Here is a 20940-nt window from a genome sequence, read left to right as displayed (position 1 = left end):
AATCTATGTATATATATTTTATACTTTTCAACATTTGTGTTTTATTACGTTAACATAACCATTTACAGTTATTCCAGAAATTTCAGTCATACACAGTGCTCTTGAATCCAAAGAATGGTCTAGTGTGTTAGTATTTTCATCAAGTACAGTCCTAGAAAATGTCAAGTTGAACAATAAGATATTGAGGCACATTGGTCACTGAATTCTGAATTCTTTAGCACAGTCAGAGGAAGTAGTTAATATATTTCATGTTGATTCTTTGGCTACTCTTGATTTTGCTTTGGGTAACATCTTCATCCTGGGAACATTCATTACCACTTAATAGCAAGATAACATTAAAAAAAAAAATCCTTCTTTGCCACATTTAATAGCATGTTTAAAGAGGCAGAGGTTGCAATGAGCTGAGGTTGCACCACTGCACTCCAGCCTGGGTGACAGAGTGAGACATTGTCTCCAAAAAAAAGTGTTTAAAATGAGACCAAACCCTCATGGAGACATTTCTCTGTTCTATTAGAAATGCAATGGCATTCTCATAGATCCTCTTTCTTTTTTATGATCAGTTGTCTAACCAGAGCTGCTATGTCAGGCCTGATGACATCAATGGGCTCCTCTGGCCTCCAGAACTTCACAACTTGACCCTCAGGGTTGACAAGATACTTCCAAAAATTCCACCTTGGTTCCTTCTTTGAAGAATCTAAAATATCCAGAACATATTTTCATGAGCATAATTTTATTCTTTGTCAAGATTTTCACTTCTATTAGTATCTGCATAAATGACAACTTTAGTATCAAGTTGTAGGATTGTCATAATATCAAAAACAAAACACCCAAACAAAGTGAAACTCAAGGTTAGAGTAACCAGATTTCAATATACTTGATGACTTCACCTATGAGTCTACTCATCTAGGATGTGATCTTAGTATCATGAAATAAAGCAAAGTAGGCCGGGAGTGGTAGCTTATGCCTGTAATCCCAGCACTTTGGGAGGCTGAGGTGGGTGGATCACCTAAGGTCAGGAGTTTGAGACCAGCCTGTCCAACATGGTGAAATCCTGTCTCTACTAAAAATACAAAAAATTAGCTGGGTGTGTTGGCATGTGCCTGTAATCCCCGCTACTTGGGAGGCTGAGACAGTAGGATCACTTGAACCCAGGAGGCGGAGGTTGCAGTGAGCTGAGATCACGCCATTGTCCTCCAGCCTGGGGGACAAGAGCGAAACTCTGTGCCAAGTAAAATAAAAGCAAAAAAAAAAAAAAAAAAAATTATCCCAAATTGCTGGGATTACAGGTGTGTGCCACCACACTAGGTGAATTTTTGTATTTTGAGTGGAGACGGGGTTTTGGCCTCCCAAAGTGAATAATCACCTTATTTTGAAAAGCAATAACTTTTTTTTTGGCAGGGTCTCGCTGTATTGCCCAGGCTGCCCTTGAACTCCTGGGCACTCAAGTGATCCTCCTGTCTTGGCTTCCCAAAGTGCTGGGATTACAGGCATGAGCCACCATGCCCAGCCATGATATCCTTTTGATAAACCTTAATTTATGTAAGAAATGTAGATGTTTTTTCTATTTATACCACTCAAGATTTATGTTCATTTTATTGACTAACGTGAGAAAAAATACAATAATTATAACTAAAATTTATGAAGTGCTTACTATGTGCCTAGTAATGGATGCTGCGTGCTTCAAATTGATCCTCTCATTTAATCTTACAGGGACCCTATGAGGTGGGTATTATTATCATCCCCGTTTTGCAGATGAGATAAATGGAGGCCTAGACACAAGGTCACGTGGCTAGTGAGTGGTCGAGCCAGGATTGCTATACAGGCCTTTTTACTCCAGAGCTCATGCTCTTAACCTTTGGGCCCTATGATCCTATGTAAGTGGAATGAAACCTTAAATCACTGTTACCTTTTTGATTACACAGGCTAAGAGGGGTTTCAGAAGGTTTGTAGTGATAAAGAGAAATAACCTATGAGCTATTGCACCCACGTATCTGGCTGCTATAACTGAAGAATGATTAGTTCAATGGCATGTGCTTGGGCTTTTCTTTCCTCAGTGCACCCTCAAAATAAAAGGAATAAAGACCTCGCTGTGGTTGCCATTTATGGTGTTAGGCATTATATCAACTTTCCCTAGAAATTAAATATAATGTTTTTAGAAGATTGTGACTTCACATTTATGTGAAATATTATAGATCACGATTTGGTTTGTTGGATTAGAAGCTTGATTGCCTGAGTGAGGTCATAGTTTTATCAAAACCCAAGTTATCTACAGTGAAAATAGGACTGAAGATGTCATCAGAATAAGTTAGATGAGAGAATGTTAGCTAATGTCCTTTATTGATTGATTGATTGATTGATTGATTTAAGATGGAGGCTTGCTCTGTCGCCCAGGCTGGAGTGCAGTGTCGCGATTTCAGCTCATTGCAACCTCTGCCTCTGGGTTCAAGCGAATCTCCTGCCTTAGCCTCCCGAATAGCTGGGATTACAGGTGCCCACCACCACGCCTGGCTAATTTTTGTATTATTAGTAGAGACAGGGTTTCACTACATTGGCCAGACTAGTCTCTAACTCCTGACCTCAAGTGATCTGCCTGCCTTGGCCTCCCAAAGTGCTGTGATTACAGGCGTGAGCCACCACGTCCGGCCTTTTTTTTTTTTTTGACTAATGTCATTTAGAACAGTGTCTGGCACAGATCAAGCGGTGTATAAGTACTTTATTTTTACTATTAACACACTTAATTCCAAACAATCTTAAGAAGTCAGTACTATTGATAGCCCATTTAACAACTGAGAAACAGGCACAGAGAAGTTAAGAAGCCACACAGCAAAAACAAGAGAGCAGGGATTTGAACTCAGGTAGCCTGAGGCCAAAGCCTATATGCTGTCACTACGCCTTATGACCTTTGTGCTAAGTGACCTTGGCAAGTCTTTAAACAGATTTCTGTAGCTAGCTTAATTGGAGAGATAGCCTAACACTACTGCCCTCTAAAGAAAATCAAGTTTTATGTTTTTGGATTTTAGCAAAAATCTGGTAAGCTGACATATTCATCCTTGAGAATATTGTTTCAGATAAGAAAGGCAACATAAAATTAGCCACAAACATATGTTAACTAATATTGCCCAGCACTATTCATGAGAGCTGGGTGGCTTTAATGATGGGAAGGGACATTTCCCCAGATGCTAGTTACACGAGAGGAGAATTAAGATATTTTGTGAAAATGGCCATGGGCACACTTTAAATAAATTCTTCAGGAAGATGGTCGTAAGGAATAAAATACATTGGAATAGAATTATTTTACCATCTGAGACGCTAAAACATTGGTTTCAGGGGAGCATAACTCCTAGAAGTTACAAAGGATGAGATTCTGGCTCTTTGATAGTTTTATGAAGCTTTCCTGATCCAAAGTTTCAAATGAGATAGGAGAGTATTGTCCTGATATAATTGTTTAAAAATGAAAAGCAATTTAAAACATTATACTGGTGAGGCAAGGCAGATATTTACCAACAAGAAATCTAAATGCAGGTTCTCCTTCTGATCCTAGAATCTTAATCTTGTGGAAGATGGGGAATGTTACTCCGTAGTTTTTTCTTGCAAAAGATTCTACCTCCTTGCTCGGGCGGGGCTCCGATTCTCCAAACTGATTGCAGGGAAAAGCCAACACGCTGAAGTGGGATGGTCCAAACTCTTTGTGCAGTTCCTTCAGTGCTAAGTAATTTCTGTCTGTGAGTTGGCAGTCACTAGCCACGTTTACAACTAGTGAAACCTCCCGGAAAAAGAAAAAAATCCAACCGGAAAGTGAAGCAAAAGATTTTAAAAAATTCTGCAAGTAGTTAAAATCCTAAACAATTTGGGGGGACTATAACCTCTGATTGATGTTTTTTTCATATTTTTGGACACACAACGTTCTATTGAAAACTGTAACCTAGATGCCTGGGTTAAGGCCCTGAAATAGTACTGCCATTAAACAAGCATTAGGTACTCATGAAAGTTTATTTTTAAATTAAAGATAAAACTATGATCCTTGATAAGTGCTTTTTAAAGTTATTAGATTATAGAACCAATACTTTTATTAATAAATGTCATCATGTTCACATTATTAACTATAAGTATTTTCCAAACAACTTTACATATCAATTCAGCACAAAATTAAAGCATTTTAAAGAAAACGAGATAATCGGAATTTATTATTTAGAAGCAAACTATCAGAACTCTAATAATGAAAGTGATGTACTAATACAATTACTCTGAAGACTAAATTCCAACTTATGACCATGTAACAGCAAAAAATGATTTTATTAAGAGGAATAAACAGAGACAAGGAGAAACGGTAACAATAAAAATCAGATGATGCAACTTACTTTGCCTTTATACTTTTCCAGAGAAACAGTTCTTCCTTTTGCATCCTTCACTTCAAAGGCATAAAAGCTGTTGATTTTAGGTTTGAGGAATTTTAGTTGTAGAAGAAATAGCGTTACTGTGCATAGAACCATAGACAGCAAAACTGCAAATACCTTTGCTCTGGGCCCGGAACATTTTAGCGGGTAAGCTGCAAGAGGCTCCATGTTGGAGGATTCTAGAGGGAAGTCTCAGCAGCCTGGAATTCAAGGAGGAGCTGAAACTTGAAACCGGCTTAGTTTAACGGAAAACCAGGAAGGACAGACTGCCTGCCTTCACTGCTAAGGAACAGAAAAACTCCTTCTCAGAGGGGGAATGAAGCGAAACTCCTGAATGAAGCAAGGAGCTCTGCAGAATTTCAAAGTATTTGTGATGTAATTATAATTTTTGCTAGAAAAATCAGTACATTTTTGGTAGGTCTTTGACATTCTCCCTACAAAGAAAATATTTCGCCAGCAGATGGTGCTCTTGTAACTTGAAAGCTATGGAGGGCTCATCCCCATGCTAAGCGTCCTGTGTATTTATTTAACAACTGTTTGGAGGCAGAGGATACAGTACAATGCTCAGCAACAGTTTAGAATGTAGATTAAATGACCATATACTCATATGACGTATAGCCTGAAGGACGTTACTATTACATGTATGGATTAAATATGCTATATGAGTTCAGGAAATTGGTAGTGGAAAGAGCAGTGAAATATCTGAAAAGGCTATTTACCCTGACTCATCTAGCTAAGGCAATCAAATACCAGGTGAATACAGTCAAAATAAATATGTTAAAAACAGAGAAGGTGTTAAAAAAGCCCTTCTTTATCATAAAGCAAACTATAGTCCAGTGTTTTTCAAATTTCTGATCATGACCCCCAGTCAGTAGTGCACTTTACAACGTAACTGGGTACAAACATACACAACTGAGAAACAACACTTCTTCTTTGAACTGTGATGCACCCCCACCTGTTGCATTTTTAAACAACTCAGTTCTGACCTATCAAAATGATTTCATCATTCACCAATGCACTGCAACCTATAGATAGAAAAAACTGAGGCCGGGCATGGTGGCTTGTGCCTGTAATCTCAGCATTTTGGGAGGCCTAGATGGGAGGATCACTTGAGCCCAGGAGTTCAAGACCAACTTGGGCAAGAAAGCGAGACCACTGTCTCTAAAAATTTTTTTTTTTTTTTAAATTAGCTGGTTGTGGTGGGGCATGCCTGTGGTCCCAGTTATACAGGTGGCTAAGGTGGGAGGATCGCTTGATCCCAGGGGGCTGAGGCTGCATTGAGTCATGTTTGTAGCACTGCATTGCAGCCCGGGTGACAGAGTGAGACTGTCTTAAGATCAAAACAAAAGAAGAAGAGGGAAAAAAGAAAAAATTGAACTCCATAATAAAGTAGTAATTTAGCAGTTAAGTAAGGCAATTCTACCAAGAAAACCCTGAAAACAAACAAATCCTGCAAAACCCATCTCTACTTGGGTACATCAGCTAATTGCTTCATTTTTTTTCTCTTTATTTCCCCCCACTGGTTGTTGCCTGGCACAGGCAGCCTAACTTTGCTGTTGCTAAAAGTCATGAATTTTAGGGGTGGGTATGGGGAGGCAATTGAAGGCTGCATATCTTAAAAGCCATTCACTTTCAATTCTGCTCTGTTTAAGACTCACAGCAAGATCTGGATGAAGGGGCATTATTCCATTTGATCACGATTTGTTTCCAGAAAGTGCAGGGAATGAGCTGAGATGCTTGTGGAGTGCCCTTCCTATCACTGTTAGCTTGCGGATCTTCAGAGAGGGTGCTCAGGGCGCTGCCTGCTCTTCAGGTGCCCGCTCTGTGGCATGTGTGTTTTTGGGTGGCTGAGCAAAACCCATAGCCTACTGTGTAAAACCTGTGAGAGAAACCACTCTACTCCTACTCTCATGGCCCAGTAAGAATGGATACAGTAGAAAAGGAAATGACTATGCAGAAAGTATTCCCTTTTAAACATAATTTCTAGTAAAGAACAAAAGTGTATCACTTCCTGATAATTTTACTTTGGTGTTCTCTGGCTGAATTGTTTAAAAAGTCAAAGTCCCTGTGTTTGTATGACATGAACACTGCCATGTTACTTAAGCTCTCTGGCCTTGCTCTCTAAGTGGGATCTGGGACCTTCCACAGTACCATCACCTGGGCATTTGGTAGAAACACAGCATCTTGGGCCCCACCCCAGACTTCTGGAGTCAGAATCTGTACTTTTACAGGATCTCCTCATGACACATACACATGTTTAAGTTTGAGAACCTGTAGACCTCAGCCTTTTTTTGGTTTCAGAGCAACAAGAGTCAGTCTTTGATTTCTCTGTTTTCCATAGTGGATGTGTTTCACATCTCTATGAATACACGAGATATTTTAACTCCTCAGGCTGTACAAGCAAATGGCTCAGGAGCATGCATTTTAAAATTAATTCATAGAATACCTGCTATAATTTGAGCCATGTAAACCCAACTCATTATAACTGTGTTTTGAGGTGGGAAGAGAGTGATTTATCTCTGGCAGGGATGTTGACTGACCGCTGCTTCAGCAGGGCCCCACAGGGTGATATTATTTTGATAAAATAACTGTGATATTTTGTAGTCCGTTGTTTTATAAGTACAGAAACTCTTATCAAGTGATCCAGAGATGAATGGATTTGAAAAGGCCAAAATTATGCTGTTACAAACTTGCATGTGATTGCTGAATAAGCCGGTTTTTACAACCAGAAATAAAACATTATGCAGGCCTAATGTTGAAGTTGGTTTGACCACAAAATTCCATATTACATGAATACAACTTTGAAAACTTATGTGTATGTCTCCTGTTAAGGATGAAATCAGAGCCAGTTTGTTAACTTAATGTTCCTAAGGCTTAAGAGCTTCAAATAATGAAGGCATGATATATAAATTTTCACATTGGCCCATTAACCAAACATTCAGACAGCACTTTGGAGAACTCATGTGCTGGACAGCATTGGATGAACACAGATTTTGACCCTGGCACACCTCTTCTTTGTTGTTTTGGCAGTCTTTCTCTGCATACATTTTGATGTCATCATCTCTCAGCCTTCTGGGGATCTGCCATCATTGTTTTCATGTTCTGTCTATACTAACTCTATTCTCAGACTATAGATATATCAAAATGGCACATTTCTCTGCGTAAGGGGTAATATGTTAGAAAAACCACCAGCACTCTTTCAGTAAATGAAGGAAGGCTTCTTACAGGAGGGGAAGAGATTGATGAGTTCATGGTGAAGGCAGGAGGAAGCTACCTGGTCAAGAATGGGATAAAGCAGTTGACTCAGTTATCAACCAACTCAGGCACTGGAAAGGATACAAATAAGGTGCAAGGGAAGGAGCCAGCCTCACGCAAATGTAAAATCAGTTTTGGAAATATGAGAACACACATGAAACAGGGAAGGATTACAAGGCAGCAAATAACTGAGTGCTAAATAAGTGACTTGTTTTTTTTTTTTTTTTTTTTGAGGCAGAGTCTTGCTCTGTCAGCTAGGCTGGAGTGCAGTGGTGCAACCTCGGCTCACTGCAACCCCGACCTCCTGGGTTCTAGTGATTCTCCGGCCTCAGTCTCCTTAGTAGCTGGGACTACAGGCATGCGCCAAAACGCCCAGCTAATTTTTGTATTTTTAGTAGTGATGGGGTTTCACCATATTAGTCAGGCTGGTCATGAACTCCTGACCTCGTTAGCTGCCTGCCTCGGCCTCCAAAAGTGCTGGGATTACAGGTGCGAGCCACCACACCTGGCCAATGACTTATGTTTTTAGAGAGCTTTATACTGCACACAATCTTCTTTAGTATACACATTATTTTCTTCACAGTAATTCTTTGAAATAGGGAGCAGTTAACTCAGCCAAGATCACAGAATTAGTGAACGGAACAATGAAGAATAGAGTTTTGAACTTTTGACTTCATAACCAAAGTTATTTCAATTTCATGAAACTGTTTCTGTGTAATAGGTAAATAAGTTTATTTAGAAGGAAACATGGTAGGTGAGGAGATGGCTGTAGTACTCTGGCGGAGAGGTCATAGAGTTTGGCTGTGTCCCCACCCAAATCTCACCTTGAATTGTAATAATCCCCACATGTGAAGGGTGGGGCCGGATGGAGATGACTAAATCATGGGGGTGGTTTCCCCTATACTGTTCTCGTGGTAGTGAATAAGTCTCACAAGATCTGATGGTTTTGTAAATGGGAGTTCTCCTGCACAAGCTTTTGCCTGCTGCCACGTAAGACATGACTTTGCTCCTCATTCACCTTCCACCATGATTGTGAGGACTCCTTAGCCATGTGGAACTGTGAGTCCATTAAATCTCTTTCCTTTGTAAATTACCCAGCCTCAGGTATGTCTTTATTAGCAGTGTGAGAACAGACTAATACAAGGGATTTCATTCATCAGGAGGCATTTTGTTTTATAAGAAATCACTGTATAAGCGCCCAAAAAGGAGAGGGCATGGAGAACACCACCAAAAGGCTTGTCTGTGTGTACTGAAGTTATCTGGAAGGGGCCACAGGAAGTCTGCAGAACAGCAGGTCCAGATGATAGATAAAGAGTCTTAGTGAGGGTAGCCTTGGCCAGCACGATGGAAGGAAGGGGTGGGTGCTAAAGATGCTTTGTAGACCACGCTGGCAATGGAGATAAAGGATGACGTTTACCTGAAAATGACCTTGACAGTGTGTGGGTCATATTGCCCACTAGGATGGGAAGGCATTGAAGGTTCAAACATGAGAAGATGAACATTTTGGTCTTCATGACTAATTTGAAATAGCATTGAGACCCTACATTTGAAACGTCTCGTGGACAGAATGTTGCTGCGTTGGGCTGGTGGTGGGTGGGAGGGGCACACACTCAGAGGTTAAGGAACGAGGTTAGGGTATGCTTCAGAGCTACCTGGGCTGTCTTTGCTACTTTTATCTTTGTCTTGAGGTTCTAGCAAGACTGGCATCACCAGCAGGTCTTTTCTGGCATGTCTAGGTTTTTCCCACCCACTGGATATTTGTGTGTCAAATTATTTGTCAGTAGACATATTTGTTTCTATTTTCTCAGTTGTTTCATTCTGCTACTTCCTGACTTTATTTTTAACCCCTCTGGGTTCTTTTCTAATTATTTTTGGCTCTGGCGCTCTGAATTCCTCCTGGTTTAATGTCACTGTGATGTGAACTCTACAGGTAAACAAGCTGAATTGATGTGCTTGGAGTACCAAGTCATTCATCCCTTTTCCCTTCTTTGTCTTACTTTTCTTATCTTCCTCTTCCTTTCTATTAATAAATACTTGAGTCATTCAAAACTATGCGACAGGCATTTCCTCAGCAGGAGATAGATCCTGAAACAGAAGTTTAAAAATACTGAAGATGAAATAGCACAATCTGCAGCAGTGTTTCCTTCACTGCAGTCATTGAAGGAATACCACTGTGTGATTTGCCATATCTGTATATCATTTATTTGCTTAACATTTTAATATTCATACTAACAAATGAGTATTTAAATACAATTTATTTTTCTAAAATTAATTTTTTATAAGGAAAACTTTACATCAAAACTAAAAAATTATAAAATGACATTAAATACATAATTATTAATGTTCATCTATACCACTATGAACCATATGTCCCTAGTGCAGGGACTGACAGAATTTTACTTTATATTCAAACTGTGCTCTCTTTCAAAGTTCTCTGAATTGAATCTACCCCTTCATGGGTCCTGGTTGTATCATAAGGAGCAATATAAAGTATGTTTTTCTTTTATTCATAGATTGCATCCCTTTAAATATTTGAAGACAGTTCATTTTGGGTTTTCTCTTTTTTCTTTTTCTTTTTGTAATTTGAGACAGGGTCTCACTCCGTCACCGGTGGCATGATCATGGCTCACTGCATCCTCGACCTCCGGGGATCAAGCGATGCTCCCACCTTAGCCTCCCAAGTAGCTGGGACCACAGGTGCGTGCCACCATGCACAGCTAGTTTTTTGATTTTTTTTTTTTAGAGATGGGGTCTCACTTGCCCAGGCTGGTCTGGAACTCCTGGCCTCAAGTGATTTCCCCTCTGCATTGGCCCCCCAAAGTGCTTGGATTACAGGTGTGAGCCACTGCACCAGACCTTTTTGAGTCTTCTTTCTTCTAGACTAAGCACCCCAGGTTTCCACCATTGGATGTGCTGGGGTGTTGCCCCATTACTGTGTTTACCCTGACCCCTGTCACTGTGGTCTCTTTCCTCCAAATGAACTCAGGGTTTGAATCCTGACTCGTCCATCTCCCTTCTTGAAGAACAGTTCTGGGACTGGACGTGGTTCTCCAGATGCTATCTGAGCGGTGCAGAGACACAGGGTTTTGATTGCTCCTGTTCTGGACACTATTTTTCTGTCAATGGGACCTAAAATTGTACTGATTTTTTATAATCATTTCACTGTGCTGTTCACCCATATTCTAGTGGGGGCTGCCTAACACTGTCAATCTTTTTCACTGCATGTCAGTTCTCTTCCATCTTATGCCTGTGCAATGAAGAAAAAAAATCTAAATAAGAATATTGTTCATGCAACTTGATTGAATTAAATTTTGCTACTTTGGCCCTTGTCCCAGACTTTATTCTGAATTCTATTCTGTCCTTTAGTATTTTAATTATATTTTCAACTTAGAGTAATCAACAATTTTGATAAATAGATCTCCATTTAAGCTGCTGATAACGAGTTGAATAGCAGAAGGCCAGAGACTAAACCCTTTAGTCCACCACAGGGTGATTTATTCAGGCTAACGTGGATCTGCTCACTTGTGCTATCTAGGACACTGGCAGCAAATTTATTACTAGTTACTTGCTCCTCCTATTGGAAAACCATGAAAAATAATACATTTATCTATCAGGGGGCATGTATTTTTCGTATTTGTCATGTTTTGCTCATAGATCACTAACACGTATCAGTTTTGAAAGTGCTGTCATTCCTCTGGGTTTTGTTTATCTGGCCCTACAGACTTGAACTTGTTTTAAAAACCCAGATGCACTTTTGTTGTTTCATTTATCTCATTCTCTAATTTCTGCAGAAATGTTTGTTTTACTCTGTACAATTTGAGAATTGTTCTTTTCTTTTTTTTTTTTAATGAGACAAGGTCTAGCTCTATTGCCCAGGCTGGAGTGCTGTGGCATGATCTTGGCTCACTGCAACCTCTGCCTCCTGGGCTCAAGCCATCCTCCCACCTCAGCCTCCTGAGCAGCTGGGACTATAGGCACACACCACCATGCTCGGCTAATTTTTGTATTTTTGTTCAGATGGGGTTTCACCACATTGTCGAGGCTAGTATCGAACTCCTGAGCTCAAGCAATCTGCCTGCCTTGGCCTCCCCAAGTGCTGGGATTATAGGCGTGAGCCACTGTGCCTGGCCTGAGAATTGTTCTCCTTAGTGGGAAAGGATAAAAACGTCTTATTTCCTTGCCTCTGGATTCTTTCTCAAATCCCTTGTCCCTTTTTAGTACTAATTGCCTCTAGGGGAAGAGATTCATCTATTTATTCATTACGGGGTTCCTAGATACCAATGTCCTAAGGATAGTAAGATAAAAGACAAAGTCTTAAGGAGTATATGATATAGCAGGAGAGAAAGTAAAAAAGTGGAATATGAGCAGACCTGCTTTTTAGCATAGGGATTAGATTGATTTGTCAGAGTTCAAACCATGGCAGGGTTGCTCTGGTTGGTTGTGAAGGTTGTGCACTGCATATTCTAGAGGGTGCCATTCATAGAGAAAATGATCTATACAGCTGTATGCAGTATACAGCTGCCTATTAGCTCTATATCCTTGCTCAAATTACTTAATACCATTAAGATATTTCTTCCAACTCTGTAGAATGGGGGAAATAATACTAGTACCTATTTCACAGGGTTGTGATGAAACTAAAATAAACACTCCCTCTAAATCATATATCCCAGTGCTTGGCACGGATTAAGTGTTTGATAAATGTTATTAACACAGGGTGGTCATGCTGGAGCATGCACTGTGGGTGTGGAAGCACAGGGAGGGCTTAGTATTTGTTCCTAGGGCTGCTGCAGCAAATTACCACAAACTTGGTGGCTTAAACACACGTATTCTCTTCTAGTTACGGAGGCCAGAAGTCCAAACTCAGTTTCACTGGGCAGAAGCTGGGGGGTCAGCAGGGCCTGGCCTCCTCCAGAGGCTCTAGGGGAGAATCCATTCCTTTCCTCTTCCAGTTTCTGGTACCTGCCAGCATTTCTTGGCCTGTGGCCCTATCACTCTGGTCTCTGCCTTTGTGGTCACATTGCTTCTCCTCTTCTGTGTGCAGTCACATCTCCCTCTGCCTTCCTCTTACAAAGATACATGTGATTGCATTTAGGACTCATCCTGAAAATTCACGACAGTCTCCTTACCTCAACTTAACTTCATCCTGAACTTAAGTCTGCATAGCCCCTTTGGCATATGAAGTAACATTTGCAAGTTCCAGGGATTAGGATCTGGATATCTCTGGGGGCCATTATTTAGCTACCATTGGCTGCCTAACCTAGTTTGGAATAGGGAGGAAGGGAAAGTCAGAGACACCTTCCTGAAGGAGTTGGTGGCTGAACCCAGGTGTGAAGGTGGCTGGGAGTTCCCTGGCAGAGAACTGGGGATGAACATCCCACGTGGGAAACATTCACCGTGGACAGAGTGATGGTAGATGAGTCACAGAAACTCAGACCTGCTAAGGCAGTAGGATATTGTCAATATGCAATTTCTCAATAGTTTTCACGGACATAGCTGACATAGCATCAAATTTTTATTCTTTAATTTCCTCTTTTAAACCCAGAATTTTTTAAATGTACATTTAAAGTTTGGAATTTCCTTGGAATTTTGCTCCAAGGAAACCTTTGAGCAAGTGTCTCTGTCCTCTGCCATGTTTTCTGCAAACTAAGTCTATCTTCCAATATGGTGTCTCCTCCCTTTCTTGGTACCTGTGAGGGTAAGGGCTACCTGGACATAGTGGAGCCATTGCAAACATAGCCTACTGAATATGCCCCACAGACATGCTCTGTTCAGTCCTCCAGTCTTTTCTAAAAATTAGAATCAGTTGAACACTTTAAAAAGTGGGAAAATTCATATGAAAAGTCTAAATTTCTAACATCTTCTATGAAATGAGACAATGTGTCTCAATGTGTTCTTGCTGCGGCTAAAACACGAACATTAAAGTTTGAGAAATTCCCTCAGTTTCTGGGGCCAAGACCCCATAGCCTCTGAGCTGGTACTGTGGTTTTTTTCTTAGTGGAGAGAAATAAAAACAGTGGGGAAATGAAAGTCCAAGTGGCCCTGTGAAAGGGCTCATGCTTGTAATCCTAGCACCTTGGGGGGCTTAGGTAGGAGGATTGCTTGAGCCCAGGAGTTAAAGACCAGCCTGGGCAACATGGTGAAACCCCGTTTCTCCAAAAAATACAAAAATTAGCCAGGCATGGTGGTGCACACCTGTAGTCCCAGCTACTGGTGAGCCTGAGGCAGGAGGATCACTTGAGCTCTGGGACATCGAGGCTGCGGTGAGCCATGATCGTGCTGCTACACTCCAGCCTGGGTGACAGAGTGAGACTGCCTCAAAATAACAAAGCAAAACAAAAAAGAAGGCCAGAGTGGGTCACGCTTCTCATCCAAGCTGGCGTTACTCATCACCTTACCTGCTGCCCCCTAGTCTGGGCTTCTGAGATTGAGATGCCTGATTGACACGTGCAGCCTCTTTTCATCTTTCCCATTCCTACTCAAAAACAAACAGCTGTAAGACAGAAAAACTGACCCCCAACAACACTCTTTACAACGGCCTGTCTCTTGCGAAAGACATTCTCTTCGGTCAGTTGGTGGGGAGAGCACAGAGCAGCAGTGGAGAGAGAGCCGGCCTTGCCCCCTGGGGGCTGCAGGCAGGATGGGCCAGTGCCCTCACATATGCTTAGTAAAAAACTCAAACTGAATCAAAACTTACTGTTTCAACATTCTAGCATATTCCTTTCCTATCTTTCATTTAGATCTAGGAAGTGGGACTGCATTGGAATTCTGTTTTATAGTCCCTGTTTTACAGCTAGCAATATATTGTGAGCATCTGCATGTTTCATTCACTATTATCCTGTGTTACCATTTAAAAAAAGATTTCTTTTATTGAAGTGAAATTCTCATATTAAAAATAACTTTTTTTTTTTTTTTTTTTTGAGACGGAGTTTTGCTCTTGTTGCCCAGGCTGGAGTGCAATGGTGCCATCTCGGCTCACTGCAACCTCTGCCTCCTGGGTTCAAGTGATTCTCTTGTCTCAGCCTCCCAAGTAGCTGGGATTACAGGTGCATGCCACCATGCCTGGCTAATTTTTGTGTTTTTAGCAGAGATTGGGTTTCATCATATTGGTTAGGCTGGTCTCGAACTCCTGAGCTCAGGTGATTTACCCGCCTCAGTCTCCCAAAGTGTTGGGATTACAGGTGTGAGCCACTGTACTCGGCCAAAAATAACCTTTTAAGACACCAATTCAGTGGTTTTAGTGTATTCCCAATGTTCTGGAACCACCACTTCTCTCTTGTTCCAAAACGTTTTCATCACCTCAAAAGAAAACTCCATACCCATTAAGCAGTTGCTCCCCATTTCCTCCTCCCCTAATCTCTGACAATGACCAATCTGTGTTCTCTCCCTGTGGATTTTCTTATGCTGACTGTTTCCTATAGATGGAATCATACGATATGTGACCTTTCCTGTCTGGCTTCTTTCACTTAGCATAATGCTTTCAAGGCTTATGCACATTATGACATGTATCAGCAACTCATTCCTCTTGGGAGTGATATGTAGATCACTTGCATATGTAGATACGTCCTATGATTTGTCTACACGTTCATCTGTTGATGAGCATTTGGGCTGTCTGCACCTTCTTAGTGTGATTAGCGCTACTATGAACATATGTGCACATGAATTTGAGTACATATACCTACGAGTGGACTTGCTGGGTCATGTGGTAATTCTAGGTTTATCTTTTTGAGGGATCACCAAACTAATCTTCCACAGTGACTGCATCCTTTCACATTCTGTACACCTGCAATGTAAAAACCTTCCAGTTTCTTTGCATCCTTACCAATGCTTATTAGTTTCCATTAAAAAAATTCTAACCATCCTCTTGGGTGTGAAGTGGTGCTTTGGTGTGGTTTAGTTTACGTTTTCCTAATGTATGCCATTTCTGATGGCAGCAGAGCAGTCCCTCTTAGAGATGTCCTGTTAGTTTGCCTAGTCAGTTCTCCATTGGTAAATATTTAGTCTGTCTCACATCTTTTTGTACTTACAAACATGTAAAATGCAGTACACACCCTCATGTTCTCAGTTGAGAGCCTGGACTCTGGGGTCAGACAGGTGAGCCTCGGGTGTGGTATCTCCACTTACTGTGTAGTCTTGGGCAATTCACTTGACCTCTAAGCCTCAGTTTCTTCACTGATATAATGGGCATAAATAACATCTGCTTCACAGATGTTTCTTAGGATTAAATACAAACATGTGTAAAACCCTTTACATATGGGTTCATACATAGTAAGCAGTCAGTAAATGCTGGATGTTTTCTCCATCTTGGTTCGTATCTTAGATTTTTTTTTCTTTCTTTTCTTTTGTTTTTTTTTACTTTGAGAGAGGGTCTCACTTTGTCGCCCAGGCTGGAGTGCAGTGGCGCCAATGTGGCTCACTGCAGCGAGCAATCCTCCTACCTCAGCCCCGTCAAGTAGCTGGCAATTCAAGTGCACGCCACCATGCTTGACTCATTCTTGTACTTTTTGTAGAGACAGGGTTTTGCCTTGTTGCCCAGGCTGGTCCCGAACACCTGGGCTCAAGCAATCTGCCTGCCTCAGCCTCACAAAGAGCTAGGATTACAGGCATGAGCCGCCATGGCCAGCTGATTTCTTTTTTAAATTCTTAGAGGTGATATTGCTGGGTCAGTAGAAGTTATGCACATATTTGAGGGCTTTTGAAAGGACATTGTCCAAAAGTCCTTTCCAGATACTAATTTAACCCCCACCAGCAGTGCATGCCAGTGTTTGTTTTTGGCACCTTCAACACCAGGGATTGTCACAAAAAAATTATTGCTAACATCTCATTGCTGTTTTAAATTTGCATTTCTTTGATTGCTAGTGAGATTAAATATCTTTTGGGCATTTATATATCTCTTTTATGAATTGCCTTTTTAATGTACTATGCCCCAGTTTTTCTATTGAGTTGGTAAACTTGTCAATTTCTATAAGAGCTCTTTATGACTAGGATTTTAATATAAGTTGTCTGTCATTTTGTTAAACGATAATTCATTTCTAGTTTGTCACTTACATTTTAATTTCACATGGCTACATGGGATGGTTCACTACTACAGGCTCTATAAATATCAAACTCCTAGTGTTTCTTAGAGAGGATGGACAGACGAGCAAATCACTTACTTTCTCTAGGCCTCAGCTTCCCCATCTGTGAAATGAAGGGTTTGGACTAGAAAATTGCTGTTTATATCCAGATTTGAAATTTTATTATTTCATACAAACATCTTGCATGTTCAGTACATAGTGTTGTATCATATGTCATATTTTACACTGATATGTGACGGTAATATTTATAAATGTAATTACTCCCTAAACTACTTTGGTATACCTACAGACCCTTCAGCAGAGGCTCTAAGTAAGTAGTAGCATTTTGTTGCTTTTTAGATAGAAAAAATGTATATCTATTTTACATATAAAATAATAGATTTCACATATAAACATAAAAATATGACGTATTTTACACATAAATATATATAAAATGTAACAGTTTACACATAAGTATATAAAAATGTAACATGTTTATATATAAATACATGTAAAAATAACATGTTTTATAAATATAAATATAAAATATAACTTTTATATATAAATATCAATATAAAAATATATAAAATATAACATATTTCATATATAAATATAAATATATACAAGATAACAGATTTATGTTTATATAATATATAACTGTAAAATATAACATTTAATGTATAACTATATACAAAAATATATATAAATATATAAAATAACATCCAGGTTACAAAAATTAAAAAATCTCATTATATATATTTTATTGGTGTTGTACTAGATGAGTCATCTGAAGTCTCTTCTAGGGAATTTTTACTTTTGCATCACTGAGGCCAGTGGAGTTAGAGCTGTTTTTGTTGTTAAACAGGTATTTGATTCAGTTAATGCTACGTATTCTGACTTTAAGAGTCACTTTGCGAAGAGGTTGTCCGCGGAAGTTCCTGTTGCGAGTAGCCCCATTACCACAAGGTGGAGGCAAAGTCAAACTAGGGCTTTGTCCTCTGATTCCTTTGGGGAAGAGCAGTCAACCACCTACCTCCCAGAAGCTTCCGGATCAGTGCTGAAGACAACGCCTGAGAAAGAAACCTGGACTCCAGGTGAGGAGCCCCAAATGCCACAGCCCAGTTACACAACGTGAATAAAAGATACGTTCCTGAGAGATTCTTTGTCTTGTAGAACTAAGGAGTGCCACATTGAGTCAACTCTTTTCTCTTTTTCTCCCTTTGAATAAGAAATTTCCAAGGTGGGGAGAAATGACACAAAAACAAAGGAAAGGTACTGTATGTGTTAAAAAAAAAAACCCAAAACTTTAGACAAATTAAATTTAACAAAGTTAGTTGTGCAAAGAACCATTGGCCAATGGGCAACCAGAGAACCACTCCGCCATGTGGGGGCGAGCAGCATTTATGGACAGGAATTGGGAGTGAGTAGAAGCCGGCCTGATTGGCTACAGCTCAGTTTGCCTTATTTGCACGTGGTCTGATTAGTTGGCCACCTGTGATTGACTGAAGCTCAGCTTCTGTGATTGGCGGAGACTCAGCTAAGTTAAGCTTTCAGTTAGTTTACATCCCAAGTTAGGTTGCAATTTAAGATGTAGGGACTCATCCTACATCCTCAGGCCAAATTTAGCTTAATTTTAATATGTTTTCGAGACTTGCATTGGTTAGTTGATAACTTTTGAAAAGACTGTATGTATGAATGTGTATGTATATATGTATATGTATACACACACATATATATGTGCTTTTGTTTTGCAAAGTATAGAATTTTAATGACTGGTAAGGTTCCTGGTATACAGATTAAGGAAAAATTATGCGTTAGTAATGGAATAATCAGATGTGAAATAGAAGGAAAAGACACAAGCAGGAGAGAATGAGAGGAAGAGAAAGTAAGAGGAAGGAAGCAAGAGAGAGGGATGAGGGGATGGATGAGGGGAGAGAGACAAAAAGAGAGAAGAGAGGAGAAGGAGACAGAGGAGGAGGAGGAGGAAGAGGAGAAAGAAAGAAGAAAGAAGAGCCTCCAAAAGTAGTAGGGAAAGTGAAGAAAAGGGAAGGAAAGGAGAGTGAGAGACAGTCTATGATGCGGCAGAGATGGGGGAGTGGGCTCCAAACCACCAGTGTGATGGGCAGGATCCATGATCAACCTGCCAGAGCCCCGAAACACAAACTCTCTCTCTGAAATATGTAATTCTCATTTGGGCACAGCCATTTTCATTCCCATCCTTCAGAAGCAAAATTTGTCACCTATCATTAGCTGATGTAATGCCCATTCTCTCTTTTGAGAATCATAGGCAACATAATTCTTTTGACTATCAGCGTATTTATTAAGACAAATGTTAATAGAAGTGCCAGCTCTTTTCAATGACATCAGACACGATGATGCATTGCAGTCTGCCGATTGAAAGGGAGCCCAGATTTTTTTCAAACCAATGAAGTTCCCATGTGACGACAGGCATTAATACTGAAAGTATTTAATAATTGAAAATATTTAATAACCAAGGAGGGAAGCAGTAGGAGATAAGGGGTTGTGAAAAAGGTCATTGTTATGACTATCTTCTAAAAGAAATCTTTTGTATCTCAGTGCAATTGAGGGACAGTTTTGATGCTGATTGTTTTTGGAAGAATTTCTGGCTAAAATTAGGGGCTCCCTTTTTCTTTCGAGGCTCTAAATTAATTTATTGATTTTTTAAAAAAGTATGGCATTGTGTGAGAAATTCAGAAATCAGATATTAACCAAAAGGATTTTACAAGAAAGGCCATTTTATTTTTCTACTTAAGTTAATACTAGGGATTAATCAGATCTATTGGTTTCTCAGTGCTTTGCTAGTGGGGTTTCTTTCTTTTTGTTTTAGAAGAGCAGATACTGAAGATCCTCCCATTCCAAAGGGACATTTACAGAGAGGTTTGTTTTCAGTCATGCTCTGTGGACAGAACCTGAGAGGTCCCTTCTTTCTTAGGCTGGTGGACCTGACTTCTTTGTTTATAACTGGGGTGATTGTCAGTACTAGCCGCTGACTGCAACTTTTTCTTTCTCATTTGAAGTTCTCAGAGCTGGCTTTTTCTTCCCTGTACTCTTTTACAAATACCACGAGAAAGCAAGCATGCATAATTTCTCAGGACAAAGAGCAAGATCTAAAACTTTGACCAACATTTCATATTTTTATCCTTCTTCTCCCTAAATGTAATCTATATTGCTTAAATTTTGAATGTCTCAGTACTTGAGGTACTAGGCTCTAGGAACATTAGTGAGAGTTTATCAAGCCCATGGTTGTCCAAATGAAGAAGAGATTGTCACATAGCAAAAGGCCAAGATTTTCCAATGGTCCCTTGGCTCCTGTGATGAACAAGTGATATGGCAGATATTTAGTTTTAGAGAATGACTTGACAGGTTTCCAGTGCAGTTGAAAGTCTGGTAAAGGGCTTTCTCAATCTTGAGAAGAGAATAGGTAGGAATAATATTGATGCAAGAAACACTAACTCTTCTATTACTTTAACTTAGAAAGTATTTCACTGATGCCATCTTAAACTATCTTTAAAACATCTTTCTGCAATAGAAAGGGGGAGAGAGGCAGAGTGATTTGCTCATGATTATGCAGTGAATGTCAATGCTGGCAAAGCAAGCATCCCATAATGCTTTCCTTGCAGGATGACCACAGCTCAGGCAAACCGGATACTCTTTCCACTATCATTTAAAACTGTGGAACTGTTTCTATCCATTCTTCAAATGTGCAAATCTGTTTTTTTTTTTTCCATACAGAGATAAAGCATTTACACTGCTGCCGCTGCAGATGAAGTCAGGTCTTTAATCTTGGCACCTCTTCCCTGCTCTAGAGACCACTGAGGCAGCTTTCTCATTGAGTGACAACCTTATGAAGTCAGCAGTCTGGATAAAATTCCGTTCTGCTCTCTGCAATGGACTTTGGAGCGATGAGAGCTTGGACTTTCTCACTCTGTCCTACTGTGAAAGATGCCATGGCCAGTCCTACAATCAAATTGATTATCTTGTTTTAAAAACCAAATTCAAAGATAAATGTCTTTCTTGTAGGATCCTGCAAAGAACCACCGAAAGCCCCCAGCAAAGGAATTTCTGAAACAAGTAACTCTGCTCTCCATTTTTGCAAAGCACCTCATACAATGGACAGAGACTGGAAAGAAAATGTTGCCTCAAAAGGGCAGGTAGGTAAAGAGAAAAAAACTGAAGATCCCTCGTCTAGAGAAGCTGAGACAACTTAGCCGCAAATG

The 20940-nt window shown here is 40.1% G+C and overlaps 2 protein-coding genes across 6 annotated transcripts in view; one reads left to right on the top strand and one right to left on the bottom strand.

Moving 5' to 3' along the window:
* Window positions 1-20940, top strand: part of CDC20B (cell division cycle 20B) — a 59226-nt gene that overhangs the window by 8447 nt on the left and 29839 nt on the right. For all 3 annotated transcript variants that reach the window (XM_045393714.2, XM_005556897.4, XM_045393712.2), the window contains exons 3-4: window positions 17568-17796; window positions 20744-20874. In XM_045393714.2, the coding sequence (XP_045249649.2) occupies window positions 17568-17796; window positions 20744-20874 (360 nt within the window). The remainder of the gene's footprint in view (window positions 1-17567; window positions 17797-20743; window positions 20875-20940) is intronic.
* Window positions 17-4586, bottom strand: GPX8 (glutathione peroxidase 8 (putative)). 3 transcript variants are annotated; one of them, XM_005556896.5, is made up of 3 exons: window positions 4359-4586; window positions 3502-3763; window positions 17-694 (listed from the first exon to the last, which is right to left on the bottom strand). In XM_005556896.5, the coding sequence occupies exons 1-3, from the start codon at window positions 4560-4562 to the stop codon at window positions 531-533; spliced, it is 630 nt and encodes a 209-aa protein (XP_005556953.3). In that variant the 5' UTR covers window positions 4563-4586; the 3' UTR covers window positions 17-530. The 3 variants fall into 3 exon arrangements, with proteins under 3 accessions (XP_005556953.3, XP_073851231.1, XP_015306998.1); XM_073995130.1 differs by having other exon boundaries at window positions 3605-3763; XM_015451512.4 differs by lacking the exon at window positions 3502-3763.

Source organism: Macaca fascicularis, chromosome 6, assembly GCF_037993035.2.
Source record: "Macaca fascicularis isolate 582-1 chromosome 6, T2T-MFA8v1.1".
NCBI classification, from domain to species: domain Eukaryota; kingdom Metazoa; phylum Chordata; class Mammalia; order Primates; family Cercopithecidae; genus Macaca; species Macaca fascicularis.
The sequence above is the reverse complement of the archived record's forward strand: the minus strand, read 5'-3'. Positions and strand labels throughout refer to the sequence as shown.

Excerpts from the sequence above, each read along its gene's own strand:
- GPX8 (XM_005556896.5), bottom strand. The coding sequence starts at position 4,562 with ATGGAGCCTCTTGCAGCTTACCCGCTAAAATGTTCCGGGCCCAGAGCA. Across the intron at positions 3,764-4,358 it reads TGGAAAAGTATAAAGGCAAA|GTTTCACTAGTTGTAAACGT; the intron begins GTAAGTTGCATC and ends TTTTTCCGGGAG. Across the intron at positions 695-3,501 it reads TGCATTTAGATTTCTTGTTG|ATTCTTCAAAGAAGGAACCA; the intron begins GTAAATATCTGC and ends TGGATATTTTAG.